At 38.0% G+C, this 19,664-nt stretch overlaps 1 protein-coding gene across 11 annotated transcripts in view; it reads right to left on the bottom strand.

Annotated features, from left to right (window-relative positions):
- The window catches only part of LOC107703517 (neural cell adhesion molecule 1-like), a 262,247-nt gene that overhangs the window by 11,575 nt on the left and 231,008 nt on the right, over positions 1 to 19,664 (bottom strand). For 3 of the 11 annotated variants that reach the window (XM_016506156.1, XM_016506158.1, XM_016506159.1), the window contains 4 exons: positions 12,383 to 12,430; positions 9,811 to 9,813; positions 5,579 to 5,703; positions 4,684 to 4,864 (listed from right to left, as the gene is read on the bottom strand). In XM_016506156.1, the coding sequence (XP_016361642.1) occupies positions 4,684 to 4,864; positions 5,579 to 5,703; positions 9,811 to 9,813; positions 12,383 to 12,430 (357 nt within the window). Of the gene's footprint in view, positions 1 to 737; positions 2,360 to 4,683; positions 4,865 to 5,578; positions 5,704 to 9,810; positions 9,814 to 12,382; positions 12,431 to 19,664 lie in introns of those variants that run through there. The other 8 variants (XM_016506165.1, XM_016506166.1, XM_016506161.1 and 5 more) reach the window with 6 other exon arrangements.

Raw genomic sequence — 19,664 nt, 5'->3', positions numbered from 1 at the left:
GACCAGCATAAACCAGCAAAGGACCAGCTTAAACCAGCATCCCAGCGTCAAAACATACCTAACCAGCATATGCTGGTTTTTTCAACAGGGAAGTTACGTTTACCATAAGAAAAACTCTTGGCAAATTAGTCTTCTGAGTTTTGACATCACGGCTGCAGCACTCTATATAATAAAGAAGTACTAGTAAATTAATTTGTGGTTAATTTTGCATAGCCATCAATGGGAAAAAAACAGGCTTTGCGTGCTCGGAATGTAGTTACAGCAGGGGCTAGCTGCTAGCTAATGCTAACTAGCCAAACTTTAACCTCCTGTGTTGAATATTACATATAAACATATTAAATAAAGCTACTGCAGGATCATCATCGAACTGCAGAATTTGTGAAAATCTACAACAGATCACCAGAATACTGTTTTAATTGCTCTTGAGGCATCTGCTGAATGTGACTTTTCGCTAACAGCCCATTTTAACTTTCTCTGCACAGTCATTACAAATGTTCAGTCTGTTCTGAGGACTCTCAGATTATTCAGACACCTCCACACTTGGCACTTGCCTCCGTCTCCAGTCACTCTCAGTGATAAGTGCAAACAAGCGGCACTTCTGCCGGTGCCAAGTTTGGATTCTCAAGTCATTTTGCCTCTGGTTTTGCTAGTCTGAATGAAGCCGATGATCCATCCCAGACGGGCCAAACGGGGTGCTGCTTTTCTGATGAAATGTCACCTAGCACCAACACACAATGATTAAGGACAGAGACGCACCTGAATATGAATGATGAGCATGACAAACTGATTGGCACATGCGTTTCCAGGAGTCAAACCTCCAGGTCTCATCACTTTATTACCATGAGAATCCATTCCAAAATGGGAAACAAATGCTACTCCATTTTATTGAACAAACGACCCCCATTCCCTCCCCCATTTATTTCCATAACCCTGCCAAATATATGAGGTTTTATACTGTAAGACACTTAATTACATTAGTTGCACTTTACTTGACACTCTCCCAGGAAATGCCTGCATAGGTCTTGAATAATAATGACACTCGCATTTCCACTCTCGATGGCATACAGCAGCCTTGGACATGTAAACTGACCACTATCTTCTTTAATACGGACAGCTGGCTGGAGGTCAATCGACACCCATACCTGTATCTATCCATCGCTAATGTTCAAAATTGATTTATACGGTTACAACGGAGGCGGTGCCATGCACACAAGAATGCTTGTGGGTTTCGCACTAAAATTCAGTCTGGGGGCTGTTTATGTTAAATCCTGTCTAAGCAAGAATAAACAGCCTTAAGGAATTTAGCAGTTCAGAGTAGAGATGGTCAATCAGAAGTACTGCAGAACACTCCTGCCCTTTAAAAGTAAAAAGCTCCGTGGGTCCCTCCGAACCGACATTGTGCACCATGTCATCACGGGACAAGCATGAAACGGTCACACATTATGGTTCCATGCAACTCGCTTTCGCGAGATTTTGACTCAAATCCATGTTGTGTTCGTTAAAAACTCAAAATAAACAAAACAATCTATCTAGCTTACCGTATTTCCTTAAAACCTACAACGATTACTGCATGACACCATACTGGTATGCGTGTACAAAAAATGTATTACAGAACATAATTAAATTACACTGTTGAAAATGACACTTTTGACGTGAATGAGTTTAACAGCAGTAGCATTAGTTTTGAATGGTCTTTTCAAGTAAGAAGCAGAGAAAAGAAAATGCAAATAAAAGTCCATTACAAGAAAGTATATATTTTCTGAATCGTCTAAAATTATGTACAGTTTGTCACAAAAAACACGTTTTCCATGTCAACACACAAACTTGGTGCCTATTCCTAAAAAACACCCTTCCAAATGAGTTAATATCTTAATAATAATAACAACAACAAAAGAATAAGAAACTTAAAATTAATGAAGGTAATGAAAATAAGGACTTTATCTCCTAAATGGGCCCTAGAATAATTATATCGAGATTAATATCAAGAGACTAGGCTTCTTGATAGGGAAAGATTTTCTACAACACTCCCAAAAAGTCCATGATGTGAAAAAAAAACCTTTTCAAACACTGCCTTGCTTAAACATAAAATGAATAAGAAACTTAAAAAGACAAAAAAACAGAATGATACAAGCACCGAACACTTTGCTTAATTCCAATACATGTAACTGATATTCTTTTTTGTTTGTTTGTTTAGCCTGCGAGAGGATCAGAAAGGCGTAGAAAACTGAAGGGTGTGGTTGAAGAGTGGACGGGGCTCCTGTCCTCTGGCGAGCCCCAGTTTATGAGAGCACTAGCACAGTCAGCATGGAGAACATGAGAGTGACGAGAGCGTACGTCACAGAGGAGCAGCCAAGTGTTGCTGAGACCACACATCCCACACCACCACACCAAAAAAAGACACCCGAAGACCACAGGGACAGTGCACAGGAGGAAAAAACAATTTGGCAAAAATGGGGGAAAAAAACGTTTTGAGTGCGTATTTGAAAATGCGATGATCCGGTGATGTCCGATTTTACACATGGAGACAGAAAAAGGGAAAGAGGGAGGGAAGGAAGGAAAAAACAGGGAAAGAAATTGGGAGAGAGGGAGAGAGAAAAAAGAGAGAGACAGAGAATAGGTCAAATACAGAAAATTAAGTTTAAAAGGTTAATCAAGAAAAGAATATCAAAGGAAAGTTCCAGCAAGTTAAAAGCACAGCAATGACAGCAAATCGAGAATGAAAGGACAATGATAGTCAAATGATGGGAAACATGGAATGATAAGGGACACCAAGACACGTACAATCAAAAAACACAGATCAGGCAACTGTCCTGGTATTTGACATTGCATATATATATATACTTTACAGCCAATTTTGATAAATCTTACATATCCTCTCTTTCTTTAAAGGTGAAGTATGCAATTTCCGCTCTACTAGCCTCTCAAAACTGTATTGCAACATTAATAACAAAAAGAGTAATTGGACTGCAATTGCTCTGTCAAATAGATAGTCCCATCCCAAACCCAGTGGTCATTAATAGCACCACAGAGACAGTGTTTACACTTTTTGGAGGAATTCATCTACAAATGGCTTATTTATAATGGTCTCTAATGCACAGATAGTGAAGGTATTTTAAAATGAAACATTATAACATAAAAAGCACACTTCAGCTTTAAACAAGTGCTGTCAGAAAATTGGATTTAAATGAATTATAATGAATTCAAATCAAGAAAAACATTCTACAGGAAATTCGGAAAAACAGGCTTTCATCTTTCTATGTCGCAAACACCAGGGAAATGTTGCCCAGTCAGAAGACAAGGCGAAACAAACAGGTTATGATGCAATACAGTATAATAAAGTGCTGAAATGAGTTTTCTGATCTTATTTAAATGGCACAAATGTTAACGGGCGTTGTATTAGAACAGCTTTTACTCCTTGTCAACTGTAGCCGGGGAGATTTGGATTACATGAAGTAGAGCTTTAGCATTTGTCGTGTGGCCAGGGTTGAGCTCAACTCATTACCCGTACCATGCACGAAAATCCACTGGCTCCCTATTTTAATTCCTGCCAAACTCTCGACGTGCTGACCATCTGCAAAGTGAAGGAATGTGTCATGTGATAATAATAGTGTCCAGACAGTTTTAAGGGTTTCTAACCTGTCTCCTGCAAGCTGGTCTGATTATAAGACTCTAGAGAAGCGTGAATCGCTGTCTGAGCAGCTGTTTTTGGACCATCGTTTCTAACAGCAGCTGCTCCAGCTGATGCAATGCAGATGTTGGGCTAAAAATAAAGCCGCTTTTTTGAACTCCCATATGTTACACATTGAGGTTAACAACTCTGCCATGTGTAAGTGTGGCGAGATGAGAAAAGAGACAAAGGAAGGCTTTTCTATCCATCCAAACCTGTCTTGCACAAGTGCTCCGAGATCCAAAGCTCCCACTGCTATATGGCTGCTTCCCACTAAGCGGATGAGAAAAAGCAGGTCTCTTGGCCATGCACCGGCAGATGCCTGTTAGGTCCTCAGTAAAGCATTAAACCATTAATCCTGTTGCGGCGTCATCATGCAAAACCAGAGGATGCATCCCCACTGAGAACAAGCAGATAGTCAGCCCAATTCAATTGGTCTGCCACAATGAGCCTGAACTGAGCCTCAGTTCAGCCTCCAGAAAGAGACCGAGGGATGATCTAAGGCCCAATTTTTATCAGCGGGGAAGCAGCTCGCAAGAAAACAAAAACACAGCACTGCCAATGGAGCACAGACCAAACGAGCCCTGTGGTGGAGGGGGTGGATGGTTTAACGGGCCTGCTGTGGCTTTTTGCCTCCCGAGTGCCAAATAGAAAATCTCATCTTCACTGATATCATCTACAATCACTCCGAGATGAGCAATAAAGCCGGCTGCAAGAGTCAGGTGGAGGTTGCCGGAGGGGTCAGGGCTCTGGAGAGGAGCTGAAGGTCTCCAGACTTCACCCGTGGCCACCTCTCACAGACATTTATCACTCTGCACTCTTATTACTCTTAGATTGTGTCAAATCACTCTCTAGAGGAGGCCAGGCCACAACCTGAATTGACAAGGGTGGCCTGTGTAATCCACAACAAGACCTGCTAGTAGGATGGGGTTAACAGGGGTTGGGTTGAGGCGGTCGGACTGTTGGCCGCTCAGGCTGGCAGTGGCTGTGCTTCAGGGTTAGGGGGTGGGCCGTACCTGGGATGGCGGTGGATTCTGGCAAGGTCCTGAAGGAGAGTGTGCCGGGTTCAGATCGCCCTCGCTGGTTTTCAGCAATGACAGAGACCTCGTACTCCGTGTTCCATTCCAGACCTCGCAGAACAACGTACTCACTGCCGTTGGGCAGGCGGATCTCCGGCTTCCAGTCCTGGCGATTCTTCTACGGACACATGTGGACACACTTTAAGCAAGGATGGTATATAAGGGTCAATGACACAATTTTTTGTATTCTAATTTCTTAAAAAATATATAAAAATGCAATTCACACATACATTGAATTTAAATACACCTCTTCTATGATGATTATGTTTTCATTTTCGAAATTAAAATAGAATTAGATTTAATAATAAAGAAATATATATATATATATATATATATAAAAATATAATAACTTTTTAAATATTTAAATAGTTACTGCTCAGTAATATTTGAAAAACGTATGTCCACCAAATCAAAGGCAAAAAAACTAAACAAAACATTAAAACAGGAAATTGTCATAGAGAGGAACCCTGCAGACCCTCATAACTGTGTGCCAAGGTAAATAAGTCTCTTAAAATATCACATAATTTGACCCATTTTATGACAAATGTCATTTTTAGAATTATTAAAAGTAACTTTTGTCTTGAAAATGGTATGAACATTTTTCAAAATCAACCATGAATACAAAGAGTTGATTTCTAAGAGCACTGTGCACATGTGTTTTAAACTAGATCCCCCGCCCTCCCCCCTTTTTTTTTTACCATGGACACTTTTATGTCACTGACCCGTGAATTTCACTACCTCTACATAGGCATGTCACACTTGCAATGACGGTATAAATAATTCAGACAACAGGATGAGAAAAGTATGTTACCTCATGTCCAATCATACTCACAGCTTTGTAGCGCACTAGATAATGTTTGATGGGAGAGCCCCCATCGTCCTGCTTGATCCAGTGGACCTTCATCTCGTTGCCTGTGGACAGTGGCTTAGCCTCCAGTTTAGGAGGATTAGGTTCCCCTGAGGAGAAAATGGCCAGAAAAAACACTGTTAGAAGACCCTCGCACAGATTCAAAATGTGTCCTAACCCAGCCACATTTCCACAGGTGAATGTCCCCTCATCCTTTAACAGCTGATTTGTAATCCACAATGTATTCTTTATCTCTGAATATGAACTGCAGAAATAGGTTAGCTAATCAAACTCCTGGCTAATTTTAGCTCATAATTAATTTACAGTGTTGACCCAGCTGGGAGAATTTAAAAGGAAATTATATGGTTGTGTATGGTCTAAACTAAGCACAAAAAAATGGTAAAATTAACGATCAGCGGAAGAGACGTAACACTTTATAGTTGAGTCACTTTGCAAAGTCTCAATTCCTCTGTTCTCGTTTTTGGCTAAACTGTCGAGACATCTCATTGCACAGGTTTTTTGGCAGTATAATGATGACTTCTGCCTCCCATCCTCCAAACGTGGAACATTAATGAAAGCACTTGGCTCTTGTAAAAGTGGAGCTGAGTCGCTTGGGCATGTGGAGGGCTGTAATGAGAGCTGGACCTGTGTTGGTGGCAGTGATGGAGGAAGAGAGCGGCACTGTAATGCAGTCTCTGGGGGAGCTCGTTATCTCGACTTGCCCACTACTTAATGACAGAGCTCCCTTAATTATCCTCCATGCTTTGATTGGAGATTCTCAAGCCATTACATTTAATAATATCAGCGGGCTGAAGGGGGAGGGATATGCGCATGTGTGGGCGCTTGTTTGGGATGTTAGCTGTCTACCTGTGTCACTAGTGGAGCCTGGGAGGAGACCACAGTGCTCTGCTCCCATTAATCATCATAAATAGCTGCTAGACAAGAGCCCCTATTAGGAACTGATGTGACACTGTGTATATACACCACCAAATGAAACATGACAAATGAGATTAATTTTAGGTCAAGGCAATTGGATATTTGAATGTTTGACCAAAAACATATAATGAACAAGTTAAATTTGATGTTTTGGATTCAGTTCTGCTTATACGTTTACATTCTCCTGGCAGAATCTGCAAGATAGTTAACATATTATTTAGCAAAATAACATGGATCATAAAAATTATATATATATTTTTATATTTTTAACAAATACTGTATAACATAATATAATATAATACAATACAATACAATACAATACAATACAATACACAACAGTTCAAAAGTTTAGGGTCAATAAGATTTTTTTTAAAAAGAAATTAATACTTTTACTCAGCAAGGATGCAATGAATTTATCAAACATAAAAGTAAAGGCTTTAAAAAAAAAAATGATATAATTATAATGCTACAAAAGATTTTTCAAATGAATGCCATTCTTTTGAGTTTTCTATTCATCAGAGTCCTGAAAAATCAGGGTTTGCACAAAAATATTAAGGAGCACAACTGTTTTCAACACTGATAATAAGAAATGCCCAAGCACCAAATCAGCATATTAGAATGACTTCTGAAGGATCATGTAAAGGCTGGAATAATGGCTGCTAAAAATTATATATTAAAATAGAAAACAGTTATTTTAAATTGTGACAATATTTCACAATTGTTACTATTTTACTGTATTTTAGAGAACTTAAGCGACATCTTTCAAAAACATTAAAAACTCTGACAAACTCCAAAATTTTCAACATCAATATAATATAATATAATATAATATAATATAATATAATATAATATAATATAATATAATATAATATAATATAATATAATATAATATAATATAATATAATATAATATAATATAATATAATATAATATAATATAATATAATATAATATAATATAATATAATACTATCCACAAAACAACTGAATTTACAGAGTTGACCCTGTTCAAAAGTTAACATTCTTGGTTCCTGCTCTTGTATGACTTGAGCATCAATGACATTTTGTAAGCTTTTGTGATAGTTTTGGTTTGTGAAGTGAAGCGGCCCACTGTTCTCCAAGTCCTGTAAGTTCTTTGGTTTCCCAGCATGCATATTTGAGTTGTTCTCTACATATTTGAGTGGCTTCATGATGTTTTGTCACGCAGGACAATACCAAACTATAATAAAAGCCTTCAAACAGCCTATCAAACAGATAATTTGTGTAAATTAAGTTACCATTTTTTTCATGGGGAAAAAAAACCTAACTTTTATAGCTCCTCCAGGCAAGTACTAAATACAAAATACAGATTCTGCAAAGGGTATGCAAAGTATGTAAACTTGAAACCGTAACCCTCTATGTGTATGTTTGTTCTGGTCTCATATCTTGATAAATCTCTTCATAGTCTTCTGTAATTAAGCTTAATTTAAGTTAGAGGCATTTTTGAAACTTTCAGACCATCAGGCAGTTAGTTTCAGCATGCATGAAAATAGAGGCCTAAGGTGTTTCCTTCGAGATAAATTGAAGCTTCATTAAAGTTTGTAATCAGATGCTGCAATTTAAATGAAAACAAGTTAATTTAAGACAAGCAGCGCAGTTGTGATGGCAGTTAAACAGGTTTTCTGAGATCCAGTCATCATTTCCAGTTAGCTGAAGGACTTCCAGATGCTAAGAAGGCAAAGAGGGACAGATTAGGGTTACAGAGAGAAAGAGGGCAAACATGCGCTACCATGCAGAAGGAGGATTCGGTTAAAGGGTCATGGATTATTCTGCCACTCGATCATGACTAATAATGACTGCTATCCTATCTTGACAAATTTCAGGAATAGCAACTGAGAGATACTATAGAAAAAATGACAGAGACTGTATCTCATCTCAAACCAAGTGTGTCGTTAAAAATGTTTGGGTAGGAGAAGAGAGAGTAGAAGCATTTTCTTGAAATACGAGGAAGTGAAGCTCTTCCTCTTTTCCATTTCCACATTGGAACAGCAGACAGGGACAGTGAGCAGGTTCATTCGTGAGACAAAAACGTACAATTAGGACATGCATGAGAGGCTTTGAGTATGCAGACTGAGACAAGAGACAGAAAACAGAAGTGTGTGTAAATGTGTTCATGCAATTAGCTGTTGTTAGTCTTTGTGATATAGCACAATTTATAATATAAAGCACATTTATGATGTGCAAATGAATGAGGGGATGATGATTGTTCTTTATAATGATTTGTACAAAAACAAGTGAAAAGGATGTGTCTTTTTTAATAAATGAGTTTGTGAGATGTCAAAAACCTCTCTTTTTGTTTTTCGTTAAGCAACTCTCTTAAAGCAATAGTTTACCCAAAAATGAAGTTTGTAGATGAGTTTGTTTCTTTATTGGAAAAGTTTAGGAGAAATTTAGCATTAAATCACTTTTACCAATGGATCCTCTGCAGTGAATGGGTGCTGTCAGAACGAAATTTTAAACAGCTAATAGAAACATCAAAATTATCCACAAGTATTCCACACAACTCCAGTCCTTCAATTAACATCTTGTGAAGTGAAAAGCTGAGTGTTTGTAATAAACAAATCCATCAAGAAGTTTTTAAATTCAAACCATTGCTTCTGGCTAAAATACAAGTCCTCTGTCCAAAATATTGCTTTCTCTGATGGCACCCATTCACTGGCATAGGATTCAATGGTGAGCAAGTCAAGCTAAATTTATCAAAATCTCATCCGATGAAGAAACAAACTCATCTTCATCTTGAACGGCCTGAGGGTAAGTAAATTATCAGGAAATTTTTTTTTTTTTTGGGGTTGAACTATTCCTTAAAGATATATTGTTAACAAAAAAGGACATTTTCTTAAAAAGTTACATCATTTATTAAAAGAAGAGTTGGAGTGGGAGGGTAGAAATTACTTCTACATCAGTACAGTAAAACATATATTGAAAATCAATAAAAAGTTGAACATGCAGAGCACCTAGCAGTATGTGTAGGAGACTAAGCTTTGGGATTACTGTCTAGGCAGAGTGGCTGATGGTTTTCAAATAGCCAAATAAAGTAGGTGGTGTGAGGTTTCTGAAGGATGATTGACTCAAAAAATGAAATGGCTCATAAATTCTGATGGTATTGGGTGGGTGTTTCCTCTATCGTCCCCTCATTAACTTGTCTGTTCTCACTGTTAATGGGAATCGGACCAAAATAAAAAAACAAAAGCGAAAGCAAAAACAAAACCAAAAAAAACAACAACATAAAATCAACAAAATATTACCTTCTGTTCACCAGCGAAGACGACATCATCAGCACCATGCAAGAGTCATATGACAAAGTCACATGATACGCACGCACATGATTGGTGGGAAGGGAAAGTGGAAGGGGGGAGGGGTCACATGGAAAATACAAAACATTGAAAAAAATTATACAAACATGGAACGTGTTAAGACCAAAAAGTACAAACAGAAACACAAACACAAACAACAAAAGAAAACATAAATTATAAACATAAATACTTCTCTTTAACATTAGATACAGTGTGTATAGATCCATAAAGCAATTCCTGGACAGGCTTTTATTATTTAAATTTTTTTTAAAACACAAATACAAATCAAAGTACTTGCAAAAAAAATCTGCCCTATACCAGCTCTCCTGAAGCCCATTTAAACTATGAGAGTTAGAATAGGGTCCAAATTGCTTTATGAATCCACTTCACCAGCAGTATTTCCTCTGACTGCAAGTGGTACTCTTGATAAGAGGATTCTAATACAGCTCTCTTGCACTGTACATTGAATTATAAATGCTTGTGCAGACTGAATAGCATCAATAGGGCTGCAAAACCAACTGAAACAGAGCAGGGCAGCCAAAGGCAGAGGAAACTCAGTGATGTTGACCGTACAGGTAGAAACCTGCCTCATCTACTGGACATGAAGCTGGATGCTACAGAATGGGCAAATGAGAAGCATTAGGGCAGAGACTGCCCATGTGTACGAAGAGTCCGGGACAATACCATGAAATGTTGATCCAGGATTATTCATCAGGATGGAAAACAAAAACTGACCCTAGATCAGCACTTTCAGCCTGAGACATTTATGTATATGTGCTCAGGACTGTAGCTGAGAAGGGTGGAGGAGGCTAAAGACAAGGAGCAGTGTTTTCCATCACAAACTAGAGGTCTGCAGTCTACAAGTAAAATACTAGATATGATGCCAAATGTACACCTTCAGACACTTAAGTTACATGTAAAAATGCTTACACTGAAGCCTCCTTGAAGCCGCACTGTATCAAAGCATCTGCTAAAATAGGTTTCCATACTGGGGTCCATACAAAATTTGAGAGTGAGGAAAAAAACCCCTACAATATTTATTTTAACAATAAAAATGAAAAAAAAAATTATTTGCTTTTTTGAAGGGAAATTAAATCTACATTTTCATCTTCCTTGCAATGCACTTACTTTCAAGAATAGTTCTATATGTAGTATAGCTACATAACATGTAGTATTCTAATGAGTTTCTAAAGAACTTCAGGCTAAATAAGGAGTGTTTAAGTTTGCAATCTGAGACAGATAACTGTACTAAAACAATAGGCACATTACACATACAAATATGCACTAACATTCACATTCACTTTGAAGCCATTTGAAATGAGTGTCTATAAACCACCAGGGTTCTTTATAAACTGTAGCTGTCAAGTAATTTAGAAAGTCTGAAATCTTAAATGATTATGACTCATTATCATACAAAAGAACAGATCTTTTGTTTGTTTATCTACTCATACAACCCTAAAAAACGCTATTATATTTTAATTTCTTTGACATCCGAGCAAGTTTTAGTTTGGTGCAATCTTAAAGCTGCCAGTCAATGCCAACTAAGAAGACAATAGTCAAAAAACTGCTTACTTCTAAGATTAAGACCCTGTCATTTCTCTGACTGAATGAGACAGAATAGCTGTCTCCCGAAAACCTTTTCAGACCCTCCCAATTTGCGGTCTGTTTGTCGAGAGATCAGGTGTAATCCGTGCTGTCATGGTAACTCTATTTTCAGACTAACGCTTGGTGGCGTCTCTCGCAGGATAGTGGGAAGTGAGAGAGCATGTTTGAGTGTTTAGGATCAAAATTAGTTTGTATACAAACAGACGAGACATACACAGATGTAAGACGTCTGTTGTTAATTTGGTGATTGCACAAGTTTGTCGATTTGAACCATGAGACCTTGTGCACTTAAACACAGGTTGTTCCATACGGATGGCTGCTGCATGGCAAATCTCTTCGGATAAAAGCATCTGTGCTTGCATCTCTGAGGGATGTCATGCACTCCCAGAATGCTAATGTTGACAAGTTTGCTTACTTTTGTGAAGACAGCGCCATTAGTTTCCACATTCGTGACAGTATGCAACACGTCTCATTAATATCTCAGAGAGCACAATAGGAGAACTGCAATGTGTCATGCTGTTTCTACAATTTTCTGCACATCCAATGGCATAAAAATCAGCACACATCATGAGTTTATAAACCATCAACTATTAGCACAAATAAGCATGTCGGTTCATGTCATATTCCTGTATGTATACCATGCAGTGACATGTTAGACAGGTGAGCTGGTCTACAAGCGGATGTTAGTGATGGTTCTCTACTGAGGCTTGAGGGTCATGAGCACAATCCCAGTGTCTCACTTCCCCCACCCTCACTAACATCTACACGGTCTCTCTTCTCTATCACAGACGTGTGTTGTCGGTCTACTGTGAACGTCAGCGGTGTTGACTTCAGGAACAATGGTCTAGGTGAGGCGAACAAACGTGTAGCAGGCGGATAAAGAGTGGCAAACGACACTGCACACAGTCGGCATACTCACTAAGGTCGGCAGTGGTTGGAGGAATGGAAGTTGGAGTCTCTGAAGATGCTGGAAGATGGTGAGAACATGGTGAGATGTGCTTCCGTTGTGCCGCACTGATTGCAGAGCCACTGCTGCAACAGTTTCATAGCAACTAACTAGTGTACATCACACTGCAGCAACATTCAATGAGTCCAGGCAGAAGTGCATGCGACCCAAATAAAAAGTTCCTCAGTGTAGAGACACAAACATATACTATATGTTCAAAGGTGAACACGAAGGGTGTTACTGGGATGCCCTCTGGATCAGAGTAATGACAAAATTTATGTGCATGGCAAAATTGTATTTGAAATTATTCAATGGGTAACGAAGTCTAATGAGAAGTAGTAAATGAAAATGATGCCAAACAGAATGCCAAACATTTTAATTGCACAAAACAGACATCACAATTTTTATTAGTTCAGTAATCAGTAATGCTGTTCTTTTGAACTTTCTATTTTTTAAAGAATATTGAAAAAAAAAAATTACTTTTATAGATCTCGGATCCAAACAACTGTTTTCAACATGTTTGTTAAGCACTAAATCAGAAAATTTGAATGATTTCTGAAGGATCATGTGACACTGAAGACTGGAGCAAGTGCAGCTGAAACTTCATCTTTGCCATCACAAGAATAAATTACATAAAATATATTAAAATAGAAAAGTTATTTTAAATGGTAAGAATATTTCACAATATGCTGTCTTGGTGAGCACTTTTAAAAACATAAAAAAGAAAAAGAAAAAAAAAAGAAAATCTCACCAGCTTCAAACTTTTGAACAGTAGTGTGCTTTTATGTATATATACAGTATATATATATATATATATATATATATATATATATATATTATATAGCAATATCAAACTAAGTAATTAATCAAATGAATGTACCTAACCATCTTTTACACATTTCTTGAGAGAGTAACACAAGCTGATTTCAAGTGCAAAGAACATATAGATGACACCATCACTCCTAGCAAGAGAACAACAACATTTCAAAGAACAGCCACTTTTGGAAATTGCACAAACAATTTAACGCTTATGACGACAGTTGATAACATTCCACAAATTACTGGGCTCCAAGACACACATAATAACCTGTATTTAAATGGCATGGTTGACCGAGCTGAGCCGTGACAGTACAGATGTCTCAAGCCGCAAGGACACCACTCGATTCAAAGTGCGATATTTTCCTGGAAGTGCATTAGTGCCAGAGACTTTCACCTTCAATATACCCTCATCTATCTAATCTGAGAATGCTGGCTTTCACTGAACTGAACCTCAGAGCCTTGGAGTTAAACGATACGCACTTTGAGTGGAAGACAGTGATATGATGGAGGCAAAATATGCCCTGTTTCCTCTTTTAAGCTTAATGCAATTAGGCAGAGGCGCAGCCTGTTTGTGAATTATACGTATCTATACTTTTACTCAAGTACTTGATTTGTGTACTTCGTCCACCACTGGTTTGTGAGCCAAGTGTCTGACAGATGACAGACTATGTTAGAGTTTCAAAGACTGTTTGACTGAAGAGAGCCGAGCTTCTGTCTTTTAATCTCTTTCTTTCTGCACCAGTTGTGAATTTATTTCAAGGAACTTGTAGATACTTGGTGACAAAGGGAGCCTGAAGTGCTAACAGCATCGTCAGTTAGTCCTTGGAGGATTAAAGGGATAGTTCACTCAAATATGAAAATTCTGTCATCATGTATTCACCCTTGTGTTGATTCAAACCCGTATGAACCCCTTCTTTCTTTCGTGGAACACAAAAGCAGAAATTTTAATTATGTACTGGTTGTGCTTTTCAGATGGGGACTGGAGCTTTGAAGTCGTCAAAAGGCCATAAAAGCATAATAAAAGAATCAAGTCATACAATACTTTTTGACGAACAGACAGAAATTTATTAACTGAAAATCAAGTGAGTTGTTAACCACCACAGCAGAATCAATGATTCAGTGAGCTGAACTCGAGAATTGGATCAGTATGATTTAATGAAAAGATCCGACTCAAAAGAACGATTCATTCACCAGTCACTACTCTAATGAATGGGCCAAGGAAAGCTAAGCTGCAAGTCAATATATTTCATGTGAATAAAATACTACATTTTGGCCTGTTCGTAACATAAAGCAATCATAATATTTCAGAAGTCATACAGACCACTTTTACTACGCTTTTGCACCTTTCTTGGAACTTGAAAGCACCAGTTCACATTCATAGTAATTGCACTAAAAAGAGTGACCACATTTTTTAAAAGTACCCCATTTATGCAGAAGAAATAATGTTATACAGGTTTGGAACGACTTGAGGGAGAGTAAATGATTTTCATTTTTGGGTGAACCATCCCTTTAACACCACAGTGATAAAAAATGCTTATTTATTTTAGCTTCAAGACAATATTAATGAGCTCAGATCTTTCTTCTCTCTGATTTCCAGTGTTATAACTTGCACACAACTAGTCACTGCAGGCTTATTGATCTCACAAAACACTGATCTGTTCTACAATTTGGTCTACTGCTCTGCAGATGAAAAAATACATGCTAAAATGGAACTGTATTATCTGCTGTGGTCTGATGAAATGCTGTGGGGCAGTTACATTGTCTAGTGCTTTGTAGATATCACAGAGCAGAGGCCGAGGTTCAAAGCACACAGAGCGTCTCAGACAGAGAGGAAAATTGCTCTGCTGAATAATAAGGATTATCATATTGTAAGTGTTTCATGTCAAGGGGAATGAAGGGGTGTTAATGCCGTTGCAGCAGTGATCACAATTAAAGCACTCCAGAACTCTACCTGAGGACGTGGACCATCTGCTAGTTCGCTGGCCTGTGTCTCTATCTGTGAGAGATGTATTCACCTGCACTGATGCAGAGAAACCACTGAGAACCACCAGATGTGCAAGGCAATAGATCTAGTTTAAACCATCTCTCAGGGGTACTAAATAAGTGAGCACAATCTGATGAAGTGCCACGTAAACTGTTTTACAGTCTATGTTCTGTGCCCCATTATGATTGCATTAAGTGTTATTAAAGAGGTTTGGTTGTACAAGTTGGGTTGTATTTGAGATAGAGTCAATAAAGTACAGATGACTGTAATGTTTATGTGTGAAAACTGATATGCAGAACTGATTTTAATTGTTTTATTTCTTCTTTTTGACACAACAATAACTATGATAATGATAATTAGACTACAACTTTAAAAGCATAATATTCAAAATGAATTACTGATAAAAAATATTAGTAAGTAGTACTTTTGTTATTTATTTGCAATTATTTGCAAGCATTATTTGGACTGTTATGCTAAATGATTTTCATTGTTACTGTTACTTAAGTTGAATTATTATTGAAAAAATATACTGAATAAATTACTTTATAAATTATTAAATTAAAATTAACATGTAAAACGATGTCCATAATAAAGATAAAAGACAAGCTCTAAACATCACCACCTGACTAAAACAAAACAAAATTGATTGAATTGCTTGTTCCTCATGTGCAAGTCTCTTTGGACAAAACAAAACAAAACAAAACAAAACAAAACAAAACAAAACAAAACAAAACAAAACAAAACAAAACATACATTGTATATTGCTTACTGTGAAATTCCTTCCTTGTGTTTTTTCACACACTTTAACATTAGGTTCTAAGTTGACCTCCTTTATGTTTGTAAACCTACTATTTTCAGATCAGAGGCCATTTCCACTTCAGGTCTCCATAGGTACACTCCCTGCTGCGGTGCTCTCTGATCCTTTGCGGTCCGTGGTGATCGCATTCATATGAAAGAAAGGCTCTGTCAGTGGAGTCTACGTGCTCTCTGGAAGCGGGGTGACCTATGCACAGGCTAGCCATCAGAAAGCCTTGCACACAGTCATGGAAAGAGTCCCTATTTGTCGCTGTGAATATTTTAGCTGTCACCTGAGATGACCCTACCGCAGTGAGCTGCAGAGGCGGCATTATCCATCAGAAAACTCCCAGAGGTGTCCATCAATCCTGCCTCTATCGCTTATGTGACAGGCCTAGCTAGCTTTGTCATCACTCCATCTCCATACACAATCCCAGCCTTTTCATTCACGCTCATAGCACATAAAATGGAGAGGGAGCTCTCATGATATGAATCACAGGTCCCTGCAGCACATACGACAGTAATGTGAATTATATAGTGCTCTTTTACAATTTCCACAGGCTGTGGAGGCCAGAGGCACGGATCCCTGCTCTTGAGGAGAAATATTTTCAGTCACGGTACTGGCAACAACGTCTTTTGTGTCATTGTCTTCCTCTTCCTCTGGCGCTCTGGGCACTCTATTGGCTGAGACTGTGGGATGGCCTGTGGTGATAAATCTCTGACACGCACCTGAGAGCACTACCGTACATCTTACTTGAAGCTCCATCTACGTCAAACTACGCCACTCACTACAGACATGATGTTGCTTTATAATGGATGGAGTCAATCTCTCATACTTCCCTAACTGTTAAAGAAATAGTTCACCCAACTTCATGTCGCTCCAAAGCTGTATGCTTTTACTTTTGTCTGTGGAACACAAAAGGAACCATTTGAAATAATTTCTGACTTCCTGTTTTCAATGGCAGTACATAGTGACCAATCTATCAAGCTACAAAGGCACTTCAAAAAGTGGTCCATGACTCATAAACTATGTTTGAAGTCGTCTGAAGTCATATGATAGCTTTTTATATGAGGAACAGAGTGGAGTTATGTCATTACTGACTCTTAAGTCAAACTGTATAGCATGTCAAATTAAATATGATGTCTACGGCACAGGTTTAACAATATTTGGTCACAAGATGTGAAAACCAACTCATTTTATTGACACCCAACCTGCTCATTTGACAGTAAATAATTATTTAAATTTTGATCTGTTCATGAAACAAAGCTACTGCGTCAGAAATCGTATTTTAAACTACTTTCACTTTTTTGCACCAGTGGTCACTGTAAATTATTTGAGTATGGAAAAATTAGTGTGAATATCTTTAAAAACGTTCCTTTTGTGTTCCACCTGCTGAAAAAAAACACCAAAACCAGTCTAAGCTTGTCTACTGGACCTCCAAAAAAGTGGCTAAAACCCGTCGAAAATCAGTCAAAAGACCAGGCTAGAAGACCACCCAAGACCCGCAAACCAGTTTAGGCTGGTGAAAGCTTTTTAGCATGGACATTGAGAAAATAATAGCATAGAGGTTTGAAATGACATGAGGTTGTAAATCAAGAAATAACAAAATTTTCATTTTTGGGTGAATTATAGCAAGACTCATTGTTTCTGAGATAACAAACAACTTGATTATGATTGTTCATAATCAAAGAGAGAAAAGAAAGCTTGAAAAAACATTCTGCTATTGTTAGGATTACTTCTGAGGATTTCTGAAGAACTGTAAAAGAAGTAATTTTGGCTTTGGTTTGGAAACTCGAAACAAATAAACCCAATCTGGACTGTCACCAGATTTGTGAAGCCATAATTCGATAAGTGTCGATGCTGCCGGCGGTCTCGTTTTGTCATCTACAAATTGATAAATGATCAATAAGTGTTTGAAGTGCCTGGATCATTGTCCTGCCAATCACCTCTTAAATTCACGCATGTATAGTTCCAGAGAAAGAGCGGAAAATGCCGTCAATCTCATCTGAACACGACCGCATCACACTACCATTACGAGATACGGTCTCTGCCTCGCCCATCGCCTCTTTTTTATTCCGCCGTGTAATGATCATGAGAAAGCTTCCGAAGTCAAATGATTCCTGTCAGGGATAATGAGAACAACAGAGAGCCACAACAAGAAAATACTGTCAATTAAATTAGCAACAGCTTCATCACAATGTTATTTGCTTTTCGTTACATAAACAAACAATAGTCATTCTACACTTCAACTTTTGAAAAACAATCACCCTCACACAAACTATGAATTAAACACCAACATTAGCCAACGAGGTTGCGACTATCCTACGAATGTGAAATAAATAGCTTGTTTTGACACTTCTGTGGATTTTATGTGTAGTACTGTGAATGAAAATGGAGAGATAACTGCAAACAGACTCTGACTAGGGGGAAATCTACATACCAATGACCATCTTTTATACTAAGATGCCAGCATAAAAGTTTAAACGGTGGCTTTTCATCAACAGACCCCAGGGAGCTAAGACAAATTTTCATTTCAAGCCATGACCTAACACACCTGATTCAATTAATCAAGTGTTAATTGCTCCATGTGGCATAATTGAGTTGAACCAGGTGCATATTTACTGTAGGTTTTTGATTAAAAAGCAATTTTCTCAATTGAGCCTCCAGGACTGGAAGGAAAGAAAATGTACCGGTCTAAATGATCTCATAACAAACCTAGATCCTTGTTTGGGTAATAGAATGGAATTCCATCTGGTAAGTACAACAACAGATATAATGTGAGTCGCCACAGTTCTTTAAAGCACAGGCTATAATCAAAACCTATTGCAAAGAGTTTTAAATTCACTGAATCCCCCCCCAGACAGTTTTACTTCATTTGCACTGAAATACGAGAGTCCATTTGAAACGAAAATACTCATTGAATTCTCAATACATTCTTATTTAAAGACCCCATGAAATCCATGAATCCATGTCCATACTGTATCTATACGCCTCACCATTTTTTGTCCAATCAAATGTACTCTAGTAAGAGACTGTGCCTTCTCAGTGAATTATAAATACCACGTATCTCAAGGTCCAATCACTGTTCATGACCGTGAAGTAAAAGCCTACTGGCTATTCAAAAAAGGACGAGTCCTTCCAAATACACAACTTCCTTCAAACGCAGGAAAGAAAACTGCACTCTCTAACCCATTTTATGGAGCCTTTAACTTCCTATTCAAGCTTTTACCATCTTCTCTAAAGGCTTACTAGTAGATTTGGCAGGAGTGTTGCAATGTACGGCAGTAAGCTTGATTTCCATTTGAATACCCAGAAGCTTTGGAGGGAATCTTACAAAAATGGGTAAAAAGCTAAAATAACACAAAACAAGACTTGTTTATTCTTCTATTGGGAGTACAATAGCTCATGGCAGGAGTGAATTGCTCCATTGATGTAAGTCAGAGACAGGCTGACATGAATTCTTATCTTACTTTTCTTACCATGTCATCTTTGCTTCAGCACCCTATGTTTTCACAGTCCCTACATTTGCTCTCTCGCTTGCACTCATATTACAACAGCTACTTGGGTCACCCAGTTTTGCCATTTTGGGAATTAACAAGCCATTCACATAGTATATTCTGGCCAAATGTGAGTCAGCAAGGCGATTTTCTCATCAC

The sequence above is a fragment of the Sinocyclocheilus anshuiensis genome, unplaced genomic scaffold (assembly GCF_001515605.1).
Source record: "Sinocyclocheilus anshuiensis isolate Anshui unplaced genomic scaffold, SAMN03320099.WGS_v1.1 scaffold330, whole genome shotgun sequence".
Classification (NCBI taxonomy): Eukaryota; Metazoa; Chordata; class Actinopteri; order Cypriniformes; family Cyprinidae; genus Sinocyclocheilus; species Sinocyclocheilus anshuiensis.
Note: the sequence above shows the minus strand (reverse complement) of the source record. Positions and strands in the feature narration are given on the sequence as shown.